Source organism: Myodes glareolus, chromosome 9 (genome assembly GCF_982192425.1).
Source record: "Myodes glareolus chromosome 9, mMyoGla1.1, whole genome shotgun sequence".
Lineage (NCBI taxonomy): Eukaryota > Metazoa > Chordata > Mammalia > Rodentia > Cricetidae > Myodes > Myodes glareolus.
The window spans coordinates 87,957,682-87,972,856 of NC_142034.1; the positions used below are offsets into that span (position 1 = coordinate 87,957,682).

The 15,175-nt window shown below is 46.2% G+C and overlaps 1 protein-coding gene across 4 annotated transcripts in view; it reads left to right on the plus strand.

Moving 5' to 3' along the window:
• Tenm2 (teneurin transmembrane protein 2) overlaps positions 1-15,175 on the plus strand; it is a 1,241,175-nt gene that overhangs the window by 1,183,288 nt on the left and 42,712 nt on the right. For 3 of the 4 annotated variants that reach the window (XM_085694277.2, XM_085694281.2, XM_087910710.1), the window contains 4 exons: positions 685-828; positions 1,320-1,569; positions 9,677-9,697; positions 12,562-12,794. In XM_085694277.2, coding sequence (XP_085550403.1) covers positions 685-828; positions 1,320-1,569; positions 9,677-9,697; positions 12,562-12,794 — 648 coding nt within the window. The remainder of the gene's footprint in view (positions 1-684; positions 829-1,319; positions 1,570-9,676; positions 9,698-12,561; positions 12,795-15,175) is intronic. The other variant, XM_085694278.2, reaches the window with a different exon arrangement.

Genomic DNA, 15,175 nt, shown 5'->3' on the forward strand with positions numbered 1-15,175 from the left:
TGCATGGGGTGGTGCAGCATTTTGTCTTTAACCTGCACGTATCCTCCCATATTCTTCTAATAACCTGTGGATAAGTTTTATAATGAGTATGGTTTAGGGGACGATAACACAGAAAAACGCTTGTCTGTGTTCAGTTCAGTTCTACACCTTTTCAGTCTATATGACCTTGGTTGAATTTCTAGGTACAAAAGCTGCAGACCCTGAAGGTCAGCAGGCCAGCCGTGCTAAGGGCCCTTTTCTTACACAAGCTGCTGCCCCCAAACCTCCTTATCAAGGAACTTCCTTGCTTTCTAAGGCCTTCTCCTAAAGAGTAACATAACCGACGCATCCCAGGAATCACAGGTTGACAGAAACTGCCTCCCGTTCTCCTGTCAATATCTAAGGAGACTTATTCAGGGCTAGGTTTTGAAATGACGCTTCTCCCCCCCTTCCATGTTTACTTTGAAGGTCAACATGTTCATCAGGAAAGTCTTCCTGTGATTTCTACATGAAGTTTCAAAGCTGAACTCAACTCAAAATCTAGATTTCATGGAATGGAGTCTCAGGGCCAAAGCTGCCAGCCACCTCTTGAAGTTTGGGGAACAGATATCACTGCTAATGTGTGGTTCTCATTCTTGCTAAGGAACTCTGGAGCACTCAGTCACCTCTTCTCTCCCACTTTGTTCCCAACTCTTTGTCTGACAGTGTCTGTAGGGTTCGAATATGAGACCTGCCCCAGCCTCATCCTGTGGGAGAAGAGGACAGCCCTGCTGCAGGGATTTGAGCTGGACCCTTCCAACCTGGGCGGCTGGTCCCTGGACAAGCACCACATCCTCAATGTGAAAAGTGGTAAGTTATGAACTAGGGACGGTGCTTAGTGGGCAGAGTTTGCCTTCCGTGTATGGAGTCCTGGGTTCCATTCCCAGCACAATAAAACATTTATGAATAAATTGATTCATTGGTTTAGTCTCTCTAGTGTTGGCATATAAGTGGTAGCCCTTTGCTTGGGCATTTCTTTGAAATCAAATACCCTCCCCCCAGATTCATAGACTTTTCTCATTTTTTCCCTTTAAAAATCAATCTCAGTATATTAGCCTTATTGTATCTCATCATTCTTTTTCTGTTATCCTTCCAGATACTTCACACCCACATCACAGCTTTAAGAGTAGATTTCCCATTGTGGCTCTCTGCATCGGGAGGAAATGGGAAAGCTCCCCCAAAAGGAGATGTTCCCCAATTTTTTCTTGTCTCCCTATCACTTCCCACCCACTTAGTAGGTCAATCCACGCATTCCCCCCAACAGGGTGTTGTGACCCCTCCACTCTGCCTCCCTCCCCCAGGAATACTACACAAAGGCACAGGGGAGAACCAGTTCCTGACCCAGCAGCCTGCCATCATCACAAGCATCATGGGCAACGGTCGCCGCAGGAGCATCTCCTGTCCCAGCTGCAACGGCCTTGCCGAAGGCAACAAATTGTTGGCCCCTGTGGCCCTGGCTGTGGGGATCGACGGGAGCCTCTTCGTTGGCGACTTCAATTACATCCGGCGCATCTTCCCTTCTCGAAATGTGACCAGCATCTTGGAGTTACGGTAAATGGCCACACAAGAAAACTTCTGCTTTCTCGATCCCCCTTGTGTGTGGGTTTCTCTGTGCAGAAGGTGGTTGAATTTGGGGTTCTCAGAGTGGGAAATGGTTTGATTATCTATAAAATGCCAGCCGCACATTTGATACGATTGTCAGCAATTCAACTACAAACAAGAGAAACAAAAGAGTCCCCAGCCCAGAAAGGAACCAAGGGTCTTTCATTTTTTAAAAAGCTCAGTAGCTGCCTCTGGCACACATCAAAGTGTGAGAACCATTGATGTTCAGCTCCTAATTCACAAGGTTTTGCTGAGCACCTCTGGGTGCTGCCCCTAGTAAGCCCTCCGGATCTTTCTGTACTTTTTGGGATGCAGTGTGGCACATTGGCATCTGGCCTAACGAGATCATTTCTCGCCATCCTGGAAGATTCCTCCTGGCCATTGCTCGCTACTAAGTCTGAAGACTAGATTCCAAACCTTCAACCAGAGGAAGATGTATACAGAGAGGGAGAAAGATGTAAATGAAGAAATGAGGGGGAGGGAAATAGCTAATAAATATCTGATAAATGTATATTATGCCCTCAGGTCGTGTTTGTGAGCCAATAGGGAACTTCCTTTATATCATGTGGAAAATGAAAAAAAAATAATGAATGAAAGTCATTCATGAAAGTCATGAATGCTTTAAGGAGAATCTTACAGGGCAAGACATAGGGAGCTTGGTGATTAGGGGGAAAGGGTTAGAAAACACAAAATAGTCAGAAAAACACACTCCTACTGATAGTATTTTAGCTGGGTCCTGAATGATGACATCAGTCATAGGATAACTGTGGGAAAGCATTCCAGGCACAGGGAAGTTATGCAAAAGATCTATTTTCAGCCAGTAATCTGGATAATTGGAGGAACCCAGAGAAGTCCAATGGGACTGGGGGTTGGTGAGCCCAAAAGAGCATCTTTGCAGGAACCAGAGAAGAAAGGAAGGGACATGTGCTTTGGATTGACAAGAGTCTGTTTGCGTGTGGACGAGCAAAAATTGCATTTCGTTTGCGATGGGTAGCCACTAGAGGCTGAAGCAGAGGTGGATGTAGTTGATGTATGGTCTGAGTGACCTTTTGAAAAGATGGCTCCGACTAGCCTGTGGGGAAAGGACTGTAGGAATGTGGGGGTGGAGGCAAGAAAATTCATAGAGGTTGTGTCAGTGGTCCAGGATTTGGGTCATGGCGAGTTGGTAGCGCTGACAGGATGTGGAAATGTCCCGGTGGAGATGTATCTTCCAGTTAACCAGATGGGTGATGTGAAAGCCATGAAGAGAGGGAGAGAGGAGGAAAGAGAGGAAGAGGGAGAGGAAAAGAAGGGATGTGGAGGGAGAGAAAGAGAGCCCTAGGATTTGGGCCTGAACCACCAGTTGGCGGTTCTACAGAAGCACCCTCAGTCACCACGTCAAAGATCCACAGGCCACCAGCCAGGCTTGCACTGAATATCTATGTCCATTAAATCCGCATCCGTGTGAGCCAAAGGCCTGACAGCAAACCTGAGCTGGAGGGACTTTGACTCCAGGTTTCAGAGCACTCTGTCTACGTTGGCAGAAAGGGTATGGCAGAGAAGTTCACGCCATGGCAGACAGGAAGCCCAGCAGAACCAGGACAGGAGAGGTCAGGACAAGATAGCCTTCAAGCACATGCTCTGGGAACCTGCATCCTTCAACCAGACCACACCTTCTGCAATGCCACCAACTCCCTGTAGTCTAGTCTTTTTTTTTTTTAATCCATCAATGGATTAAGCATTAGGTCAGCATCCTCATGACCTAATCATCTCTGGAAACACCTTTAGGACACACTGAGAGGCGTGCTTCAACTCTTAGGTTCTTCTCAATCCAATCAAGTTGGCAATCAGTGTCCTCACAGCCCTGCTGGGAAAGACGTCAGTGACCTGGCCACCAGCTGCTATCATTAGATCTTCTTAGGAGTCAGAACTCTGCCAGGCCCCGTAAGGGGTAAAACATATAAGTGGCAGGGTGGGGGGAGGCACAGCGGTTCCACCCTGAGATAAGCGCACCCCCATCTTCCACAAGATGTTTACTGAGCGTTAGCGTTGGGCACACACATACCTCTGTGGGGACAGGAGAGATGGAATGTGGGCTCAAGAAATAACCTGCTGAGGGTAGCGGGGGGTGGGGGGGGGGACCTGAAGAAGAAAATGCACTTCAAGCTGAGCTGAAGAGTCAAAGAAACCATTATTGAGACAGAGTGCAAGGCCATGAAGTCCAAGCAGAGGAGAAATATGTAGTAAGTAGAGGAGTGGAGAGAGAGCAAGCAGGAGGCCCAGTGACACTCACCGCTTTCTCCAGCACTCCCCCAGGGAAGTCTCCTTCCTGAGATGGTTCGTTGTTGTTGTTGTTGTTGTTATTGTTATTGTTGTTTGTCTTAGTTAGACCCACATGGCAGCGATGAGACACCGTGACCCAAAAGCAAGCTGGGGAGGAAAGGGTTTATTTGGCTTACACCTCCACAGCACTGAAGGAAGTCAGGACAGGAACTCAAACAGGGTAGGATCCTGGAGGCAGGAGCTGACACAGAAGCCATGGAGTGGGGCCACTTACTGACTTGCTCAGCCTGCTTTCTTATAGAACCCAGGACTACCAGCCTAGGATGGCACCATCCAGAAAGGGCCCTCCAGCACCAGTCCTCCATGTATGGACTTCCTCCTCTGTTAGGGCACTTCCTGCTCAAAGCCAAATCAGTGCTGACCTGGTTGGTACATTGCCACCTCCAGCTCTTAATTCATGTGGCTTGCTCAACTCAACATATTCCATCTGACCTAGGCAACCACTTCCTGTCTGCTAGTTCTCTTCTGAGGGTTCCCTCTTCCCAGAAATTCTCCCCTTCCTCCGAGAATGCAAGCTTCTGGTTTTCCATTGGCGCTGACACTACTTCCTACCTTGCTGGGTGATTTCTGTATGGCTCCTCAGGCGCGGGTGTGTGCACTTCTGTAGAGTAGACACCTTGGTCATCTCTACCCTGTCGAGTCTAGAGCAGTGTCCAACCAGTACTAGGTACTCAAGATGGGCACGTGAACTCAACAGCCAGTCCCTCCCCTCTTGCCTGACCCGGCCTTTGATTCCATTATCTCTCAAACTGTAGAGACCACAATACCCGTGGTAAAAAAAACTATCGGCCCAATCAAAGAAAAGCATGCCATGCCTGTGTGGTAACAGCTGAGCGCAGCTTGAAGGCTATCATTCCCAGTTTCCCTCCATAGCTGGGTAATTTTTTTCCCATTTTTTTTTTTTGCCTTTTTTTTTTTAACTGTCTTCAAACTTGTTCTTGCTTTCATCAGCCAGGAACCCAGAGCCGATTAGAAGTTAAGCTTTTACAAGAACACTGCCTTGAGTCTTCCTTCCTTCCCACTATGTGCCTGAAAACAAAGGGCTGTCAATCCCTCTCTTCAAGGGAGGGGGATGGGGAGGGGGAGACTGTCTTGCCTGTGTCTTTTCTCCATTGTGGCTTGGCAGCTGAGCGATTCCATTTTGTAGTCGGCACCCAGCCCTACCTTGCTCACCCACCCCAGCGCCCCGCCTTCCGATTAAGTCCCTATTGAAGTCTTACCACAAGCATCCCTAAGCTTTCCTCTATTTTTGCCTATATGAAACTCTTCAGCCGGAGATCCCCCCAGTCCAGGAACGTCTGATGCTGGAAAGAGTGCAGTGGCCATCAGCTCTGTGCTCTGATCCAACACAGTCACAACACCCACTTCCTGAAAAGCCCAGCATCCCACCTGTAGGAGATGGTTTCCCATCCTGGAATTGGAATTATCACCCTCTCTACCTGGTCCATAGAAAACCTACCACCTGTAGGAGATGGTTTCCCATCCTGGACTTATCACCCTCTCCACCTGGTCCATAGAAAACCTAACTGCTCTGGTGCAGATAAATTCACCCGTCACTAACATCTTAGGGTGAATTTCTCTCAAAGGTAAATCCTCTGCTCCCCAATGTGAAAACATCTTAAGAAGTAGACCCCACAGCATGGCTGTCAGGGCCAGGGCTGTATCTCTGTAATGTCTCTTGGTGTGGCCCCTTTTGATAGACATAAGGCTGCCATACCTCTTCTAAAGTTTGAAATTCTTTTTCATTCCCCAAACAAAAGTGATGATGTTGCATGTGCTTTGGTTTTTTTGTGGGGGTTGTTTGTGGGAAGACCACCCTCCATGCAGACATCTTTCCTGTGTTTTCCGTGGAGGGAGTTGTAGGGGGAAAGGCATGGCAGACTGCCCTAGGACAGATATTCAAGGTAGGGAATTGTCCAGCTTCTATGTGTTAGTACTGGAGAAGGCAAAATATGGACAAAATAGAAACCTGGGGAAGAGGGCAAAAGCACCAGACACTGGAAGTCCAAAGAATCCCAAAGGACAAGCTTGACCTGAGAGTTAAACAAGCAGCCATCCCACTGAGTGTGAGGGCGGACAGTGTGACTGCATCTGGACCCACTGAGAGTGAGGACACACAGTGTGACTACAGCCAGCTGGACACACGGAGCACGAGGACGCACAGGGCCCAGGTTCCCTCCTTCAGCTTTGAAGATGTTAAGAAAGTTAAGCAAACAAAGCCCTTAACCCAGAATAGTAATAACCACCATGTCTCCAATTTTGGCTCCCCCTTGGCTCTGTTTTCAAAGCCTTTTGACCAAGGACAGATCTAAGCTCACAGGGCTGAAAGCTAATACAATTTTAGGAGGTCCCTCTTAAAAAGAAGAAAAGCTAATTATAAATCAAACATGAAAACTGGGTGCCTGTGAGGTGTGCAGGAAGATAGAAGCGCTTGCTGCCCAAGACCAACGACCTGAGTTCATTCCCCAGAACCCACAGTGGAAGGAGAGAATCAACTCCAAACAATGTCCTTTGACCTCTACACAAACATTCTGCAGTGTGCGCATGCCTGGACTCATGCACAGACACACGGCACACACATACACATATACATACACAGACAATAATAATGAAAATAATTAATAATAATAATAACTGTAATTAAGAGAAAGAGAACCACCCACGGTATTACCCGAACCATCTGAATCTCATCTAGACTTGAAGGCTAAAGAACATCAGGTCTAGTTAGTACTGGGATGAGAGGAAACGGAAAATGAAACTTTATTTAAGATGAGGCAAAGAAAACGAAAGGGCGAGTCTTTTAAAAGCCTCCGGTCAGGGGCGTCAAGCACAAATGACTGAACACTTCGTACGAACTGACTCCCCCTCCACTTCCGTGTGCCTGACTTTTCCCCACACCCCTTTGATGATCTTCTGAGCGTTTTGTTGTTGTTTTCATTTGTTTTGTCTTGGGATTTTTGTTGTTGTTTGGGGGTTTCTAAATAGGGTCTCATAGCCCAGGCTGGCCTTGAACTTGCTGCTATTTAGCCCAGGATGGCCAGGAACTCCTGCTCCTTCTGTCTCCACTTCCCAAGTACCGCCGCACCCGGCTCTCTGATTATTTTTTTAATGCGACAGTTATTTTCCATTTTTTTTGTTATCTAGAAAACAAACAGACACGTTAACACTTCCCTCCCATATAACCAATCAGAATTGGTTATAGATTATTGATAAAGTTAAAAAAAAAACTTGTTGCCATATTCACAATTAGTTGTTAATAACACGAAGTTGTAAGAGGTATAAAACTTGGAGAAACCTCTATCAGGTTTCCTCTGTAATATTTCTGGGCATTTCACATTTTCTCATAATGTTCTTTGAACTGATGCTCATTAATCACTGTGTCACCAAGGTACACATAACCATGAAGGATGAATTCTGCAGTGGCCCTCACATGCCCTACAAAGATGCTACATGAATCAACACGGTAGAGCAGAAGCGTTCCCAAAAGCCATTCTTACGACAGGATGGCTGGCAATAATTTAGCCAGATGCTGAAGGAGCTGGAACCACCTAACCGCAGAACTCGACTAATGGATCCCAAATTAATGTCTCTGTACTTAGAACAGAAACAACAAAGCCATGCCCAACCCAGCTCCACTCTACTTGAACAGGAAAAGAGAAAACCTAGAGGGTGAGAGAATGCAAAAGTCCACAGTCCTTCCAACTGTCTGCAGTTTCAAGCTTCTGAACAGAGCATAGGGCTACGCAGCTAGTCCGTGGCCAAGAGAAGAAACCTCCTTCCATAGTCCCTGCACTGGGAGACTTGCTTCCCCAGCCCTTCCTTTCTCTGAAGTATCAGCGATGTGGAAGTCTCATCTTGCCCTCAGAGATGTGGAGAAGATCAGTGGACACATAAATCACAAGGCAGGGTGGTGACAGCTCTGGGAGGCAGGCTGGGGATCCCAGGGGGAGCCCCTACAGTCTTTGCAGAGGATGCCGAGGAGACTCTGGGGTGTGAAATGCTAATCCATCTCAGTTTCTTAAATTGGAGACATCTCTTTTCCCTCAAAGGGTGTGCCTGAAGGGTCTGTGTCCTGGAAGGTGTGCAAACTTTAAGCCTGTCCCTCAGAAGTAGGGCATCTGTACTCTTTGGCACAGGCTAGCTAAAGGATGATGTTATTTTGGCTAGTTTCCCGCCCTGGACTGGAAGAACAGTGACCTCAGCCTTTATCCAAAGCTCATATCCATATGATCTGCCAAACTCCATACCTTCCTAGGCGTTGGTCCCTCTCCCCTCCTGTCCTCTCCCCCCAACACTGATATAGTAATCAACTTAAAGCAGATGTTCTTAGAAAAGAAGTAGGTCAGGGCTGCAGACCCAAATCCCATCCAGTCTTCTCACAAAATCTTGAGTTTAGAAAAAAAAATGGAATTAATATTGCAATAATTAAGAGGCAAATGTGTCTACCACTGGTGGCAGATAGCATTTCACTTTCATTAAGCAATATAAAATAGACACGAGAATTCCCGGCTGCCACCCTGACACACCAGGCTTTACCGACTGAATCTTAAATCGCACTATGTCAGCCAGAGCTCAGGAGTTATCAGCATCATTTAATTAACTTTTTTTTTGGAAAAACTAACATGTTAGACTAAAATATAAAAATGTAATCTCTGTGTAAACCTCCCTCTAATGATGGCCCCCGGCAGAGTCCTGAGCTGCACCTCAGAATCGGGGCACGCACCTCTCTCTGTCCTGTCCCCAAGCTTCCTTTCTCAGCTGGAAGGAAAGTGAATCCAGGGCTCCTACTACCTGGCCCTAGAAGCCTAGGAATTGGGAGTGGATTTCCTCCCTTGGGGCACTTACATCTCTTCTTCTCTAATGCTACATTTCAGTCACTTTCCTGCTGAAATTGAAATGTCTTTTTGTTCTTGGAGGAAAAAAAAAAAGCAACCAACTTTTTCTTTTCCCTAACTCTCCTAAACGGTGTGCTAACTGGAGTCTCCGTCTCCAACGTCAAGGGGATAGTATTGCCTGTGAATTTTATGAATGGCAAAGTATTGGCTGCTACAGTTAGAAAGAAGAATACGGGTTGTGAGGTGTGCTGCTCATGAAAGTGAATGGGGGAAGGAGCAAGGAAGCCCGGAGCGGGGAGAGGGGGCAGAAACTGGTCTGGGGAGTGAAAAGCCTTTGCCAGGCTGTAGTTGATATGAGCCAGGGTACTCTCTTTTCGGTGGTCCTGACTCTGCCCTTGATACACCAGTAGCAGTCAACAGCACGAGTGTCACTATGCTCCTTCCACACCCAGGACAGACATTACAAATCAATCACAGAGTTCTTGCCAGCTGAGCTTGAAACTGGCTTCAGAATCCTTCCACCACCACGTTCACAGAAGTCCTTACTAGTCAGCAGGTATTGCCCCTGAGAGTCAACCCATCTGCCATCACTTCATCAGCCAGAAGTTCTGTCTCCCCTGTTGCCACCTGTGTCCCATGACAGCCACCTTGCCTGTCAGAGAAGCCAAGCATTTCCCAGTGGCCAGGAGGACTCTAAATTCAGGGATTCTTCCCAAGTAATTGGGCCAGGAACTCAGTTAGAAAAAAATTTTGTAAAAAAAAAAGAAATGAAAAAGATTGCTTTGCGGGGGGAGGGTTCCCTTATACAAGAAACAAACAAAAAAATGTTATGTTTGCATTATCATCAATTCCTCAGCTAACTGTTTGTTCTTTTTTCCTTCTGTTTTCTTTCTATAAAGAAATAAAGAGTTTAAACATAGGTAAGATGAAGCACTCTTTCCCATATAATTTGCTATGGTTTGTTTGTTCCTTGTGTTCAATTTCTTGTTTTGTGCTTTTTGTGCAATGTTGTATATTTTTATTACCAAATACAGTAACTTTTTTATGTGCTAATTGTGTGTTGTGGATATGATAAGCTTTTGCAATTATGAAATGCAGTCAAAAAGCAACCAAATAAGCTGACAGTAATTAGAATTTCCGGGAGATGCGAGAGCAAGATAACGAACCCTCAGTGAACCTCTGTCCCGGCTGCTCCGTGTGGTCCATAATTGGGCTAAACAGTGGAGGCAAACTTCGGGCTTTTGTAAATGCTGGACTGGGTTCACAAAAGCTTTAATGAACTGGAAACGGGTCAAAAACTCATTTTCAACTCATTAATGATTTTCCCCTAGATATGTGGTCATTTAAACACCACACCACACACACACACACACACACACACACACACAGAGTTAATTACCAATCTGTGGGTCAGAATAAATCCAACAGTTAGGAACATTGAGAATTGTTATAAAGTTAAATCACCTTTGAGTAGCACAACAGGTGTAGACCAAGTGCTTTCTGTCTAAAGACCCTCGGTCACCGGGCTGACCCAAGATGACTAAAGAACACAATGGTAGAATTCACATGTCAAATACACAACATGTATGTGTGTGCATGGAGGTGAGCACTGCAGAGACACGGATGCAGCCTGAGTATTCTGATAGAAAAGATGTTCTTTCATGCTTTGGGGTAGAAGAGCAACTCATTCATGGTATGAACGCTGTCTCCACTCATGAAACACAGGCCTTGAAGCCTTGTGTGACAACGGGTCAGATGGGACAGAGAATAGAGACAGATCACCCTGTGTCATCGTTCTGTAAAGAATCCCCATTTTTAGGGAAGAAAAAGAAAAGTTCCACCTTTGTAATCTTGAAAACTCCTAAATTGACTGGTTATAGAAACCCCAACACAGCAAAATTTTTTTCAAAGAGTATAAATGTCCCCCAAAGACTCCCCCTTCCTGGAAACCCACAGACCAACCATGTTTGCTCCTCACTGCAGCCATTAATATGGAGTATTTCCATTGTTCCTGGACTGCTCTCTGAGAATCATGGCTACCAGAAGAATGGCCTCCCCAAGCAGCAGCTAACCCCACCTGTCGGCTCCTATGCCAGAAATCTGGAAAGGCCTTTTCAGATCGGGCTCCCTAGAAAGTCCAGAATTAATTATCTTCCTCATACATAGGCACAGATGTGCAGGGCCTTCATCTTCCTGAGGATCTTGCCAGCTACTGTTCGCTTAGTGAGAGGGTGCAGCATCTAATTAAAAAATGGCATGGATTTTTCCCTTTCTGCCCTAATTTGTTTTGCATATATGGATATCCTCTAATGACTTGGCCAAAAAGTGAGGAGGGCAGAAAACAAAGGGAGAGGGAAGGGAGAGAAAAGAACCCAAAGTAGCTCACTCTCTGCTAAGACCTTGACTTCCAGTTCAATTAGCAGTCTTAATAGCAACCCGAAGAGAAGCAGGAATTAAAGATGGCCTCAACACACAAATAGTTCCTAAAAATAGCCTCCCGACTCTTTTTTTATTAAAATCAGGCAAGAACCCAAATGATAGTGTTTTAATTAGTAATTTACCAGTTAATGTCCACAGGACAAATACACCTAACACCGACTGTCATATAGTCACCTTCCAATCACCTCTTCCAGCCCCTCTCCTCCCATTATTCCAGAATATAATTGAAAAATATCAGGACAAAAAAGGCCTGCACTCATTCTAGGTACATGGAACCCATGCCCTGGGCCAGAAAGAAGTACCTGCCCCTACCCCCAGGAGAGGAGGGATTTGAAAAATCAGCATTGGAGTTGTGTGAGCACCCATCCTGGTCCCAGACACCATGAGGGGCAGACACAAGGGGAGAGCTATAGACCTTTGAGCCGGAAGGACCATTAGCAAAGATCAGACTTGGTTTTGTCATTTCCCAAATAAGAAAGCCAATGCCCACTGTTGCCCAAAGGCTCACGAGGTTCCCAGCTGGGTTTGAGTCATGTGTTTCCTGTAATCCTGAGCCAGTTCTCCAAGTCGGGCTCCATTCTGGTCAGCCTCACAAAGGACACTGAGAGGCACAGTAGAGGAAACAGGCAGGCCCCGGGGTCCCACAGCCCCCTGATCATTAGCAGCCAGGGAGGCTCAGGACCCTGAGTCAGGTATTAATCCAGCACCCGACAGCTGCGTCGTCTCCTTTGGTAACTAAGATGCTGCACAGTGGTTTGCGCAGAATCCAGCACAAATGTTGGACATGATGTCAAGACAGCTGCGCTTTGCAGTGAATAGCAGTTTCATTCGCATAGACACAAGGGGACAGTCAGTTCCAAGGTCAAGGACTGGACATGACTCTGGGGACCTGGTCATCACAAGCTTAGAAAACTCCACGTTGCTCCAGTGTCCATGACCTTGTTGGAGGCATAGATGAAAAAGAGAACATTATCATAGAGGGATTGGGTTCCGAAACCCCATGAGATAACACGCGAAGTCAGTGGGAAATATACAAAGCTGGCATTGCGTGACTATTCTTGCTCACTAAAACAGGACCGGGGTAGGGTCTTTTGTGCCAGTTAAATGAAGCAATAGTCTGTTAGTTTGAAGGGAATCTTCACATCCCAAAACAGCATGAGAAACATGATTAATCATAAGTACCTGGGAGTCATAATGTCTTGAAATATAACTCAGGGTGTCACTAATTCATTAAAATGAAAAGACACTAGGGGAAATAAGAGGCTCACTAGGATTTTTGTCACCACTGACCCAACAGGCCAGCTGCATAGTCCCTTCTTCTTTTCTCTTTGTGCTTCTCCTAAAGCAACAGCCCAGGACACAAGTACTACTTGGCTGTGGACCCTGTGACCGGCTCACTCTACGTTTCTGACACCAACAGTCGCAGAATCTACCGAGTGAAGTCTCTGAGCGGAGCCAAAGACCTCGCCGGGAATTCAGAGGTTGTGGCAGGGACTGGTGAACAGTGTCTACCGTTTGATGAAGCCCGCTGTGGGGATGGAGGGAAAGCTGTGGACGCCACCCTGATGAGCCCTCGAGGTAAGGACCATAGAAGGAGACCCCTCCGCCCCACAGGGAGCCTGCTGCAAGCTGAGTGCATCCTTCTGGTCTAAAACACTCGTTTTTTCTAAGAACGTTTATTGCAAGGCTCCTGGGTCTATGTGGGTGCTTCTGAGCTAATTTAATTAAAGTAAACTTTACTTCCCACATATACACTACTTACGGAAATATAGTCGTCTACACCTGGAGACCTCTGGCTGCTGTCAGTCACAGAGAACCACACCAAAAGAGAAGGTTAACTCCATCAGCCAGAGTGCCAGCCATAAGAGGCCACCATAAGGAGCTTCCACTATGCCAGACTTTGATGTTAGACAACAGTGTATCCAAAGTCTGAGGCTCGGCATCATGGTGTCGTGATGTCACTACCCAAGAAAACTATAGTAGTTAAGAATTAGGACAGAGGAGTGGCGGGGGGGGGGGGGGGCGATGCATGTTCAATGGGAGGCAAAGCTTTTTCCTCTTGTCAAAAGGATGCAAGCTACCTCTAGACCAGCGGTTCTCAACCTTCCTAATGAGGCAACCCTTTACTGCAGTTCCTCACATCGTGGTGACCTACAACCATGAAATTATTTTCATTCCTATTTCATAACTGTAATTTTTGCTACTGTTATGAATCATAATATAAATATCTGTATTTTCTGATGGTCTAAGGTGACCCCTGTGAAAGGTCATGACCCGTAGGTTGAGAACCACCGCTGTAGCTAGACACAGGCCCTTGTCTTCTTCCTTAAATTAATCCAGTTGGCCTAGCTGACCTCCTGGCCAAGGGATTCTCCCTCAAGAAGATAGATTCACTGTAAGCCACACTAAAGGGGACAGGAGGAATAAGTTAACCCTTTAATGAGATAGTGTACTTCTCTTTCCCAGAATTCCCAGCTCCTGGTACACTCTCTACAAGCTGCCATAAGGTTCTGTTGAGTCTGCCTGCCTGTCTGAATTCTTACTAAGAAAGATGTAACTTTTCCTTTTTCTTCAGAAGCTGGCCTGAGCCTAAGTGGCCATTTGATACTTGGGGCCTTCTCCCTTTTCCTCTAAAGCCCCTTCCCTGCCTGTGCCTGCTTATCTACTGTATGACTGACCTCCATGCTGATTTAACTTAAATAGCATGGCTTCCTCTTGTTCTTCTCCATCTTCCTCCTCCAGGCAAGTGCCGAGATTCAAAACTTGCCTGCCTTGGGTATTTTTCTTTTAAACTCTAATTAAATTGTCCTTGAGCTTCAGAGATTAAAAAGAAGAAGAAGAATTTGGAGAGAGCTGGATAGACGTCTCACTTAGTAAAGTGTTTGTGGCCGAAGCATAATGACACGTGGCACTTATGCTAAAAAAAAAAAAAAAAAAATCAGGTGCAGTGGTACATACCTGTAATCCCTACTGTGGAGAAGTATAGAGACAGGGGGATCCCTAATTACATCAGATCGGCAGGCTCCATGTTCAGTGAGAGACCCCATCTCAGAAAATAAAGCAGACAGCACCCAATATCGGCCTCTGGCCTCTAGATGCACAAACATGTGTCGCATGTGCATGCGTACACACACACACACACACACACACACACACACACACACACCACAAATTAAATAAATAACCAAATAAGGAAGGATAGATATTATTTCCATGATTCCTGTCCTGGGGAGTTCCTGGAATCGATAAGCGTCTATTTGAAAGGACTAAAGATGCTTGGGGTTAAAGAGCAATCATATCAGGGTCTAATTCTTGTTAGCATTTTTAGCTACCGTGTGAGCAGCCTGCAGCGTGGATTAAGGATGCCAAGCCTTGTACTTGGGCACTGAAATGAAAAAGCAAAAGAAACAGAAGCTGCAGTCTGGGTCTTAGCAGTCCTGCTGTGACAGGGAACCGCTAGGGCTCTGCGTCCCCTGGGGGCACTGGAGTGCTGATTGGAGTCAAGGCTTAATTGGGAATTCTTCCTGGAGGGTCTGTTTTGGATTGGGAGTTTGTGGCTGAAAGCATCGGTGTTTCTCAGCCCTATTCTCACAATTAGTTGTGAAGGGTATTTGAGTAATAGACTACCAGTCTTTTTTGTTTTTAGAGCAATGGACTTTGATAATAATTTGTTTTCTGGAGAGATCAAAGTTGGGACTGTTTCCACCTTCACTGGCAGTTCTGGTTTCTCTGCAGCTCGAGGTGATGTCATTGGTTAGGGGGTTGAGGGATAGAGCTAGCACCCTGGAAATGGTGCAACTCACAGCACAGAGTCCTTGAGAAATGTTTGCCTTGAAAGCACTGAGGGTTACTGGTCTAAAGGATGCTCTCCCATCCCAGTAAGGTCCCTGATCCAAACACATCATGCCCAGAGTATGGTTTCCCCCATCTCCTCCACAAACCATCCTTCTGTCAAAACA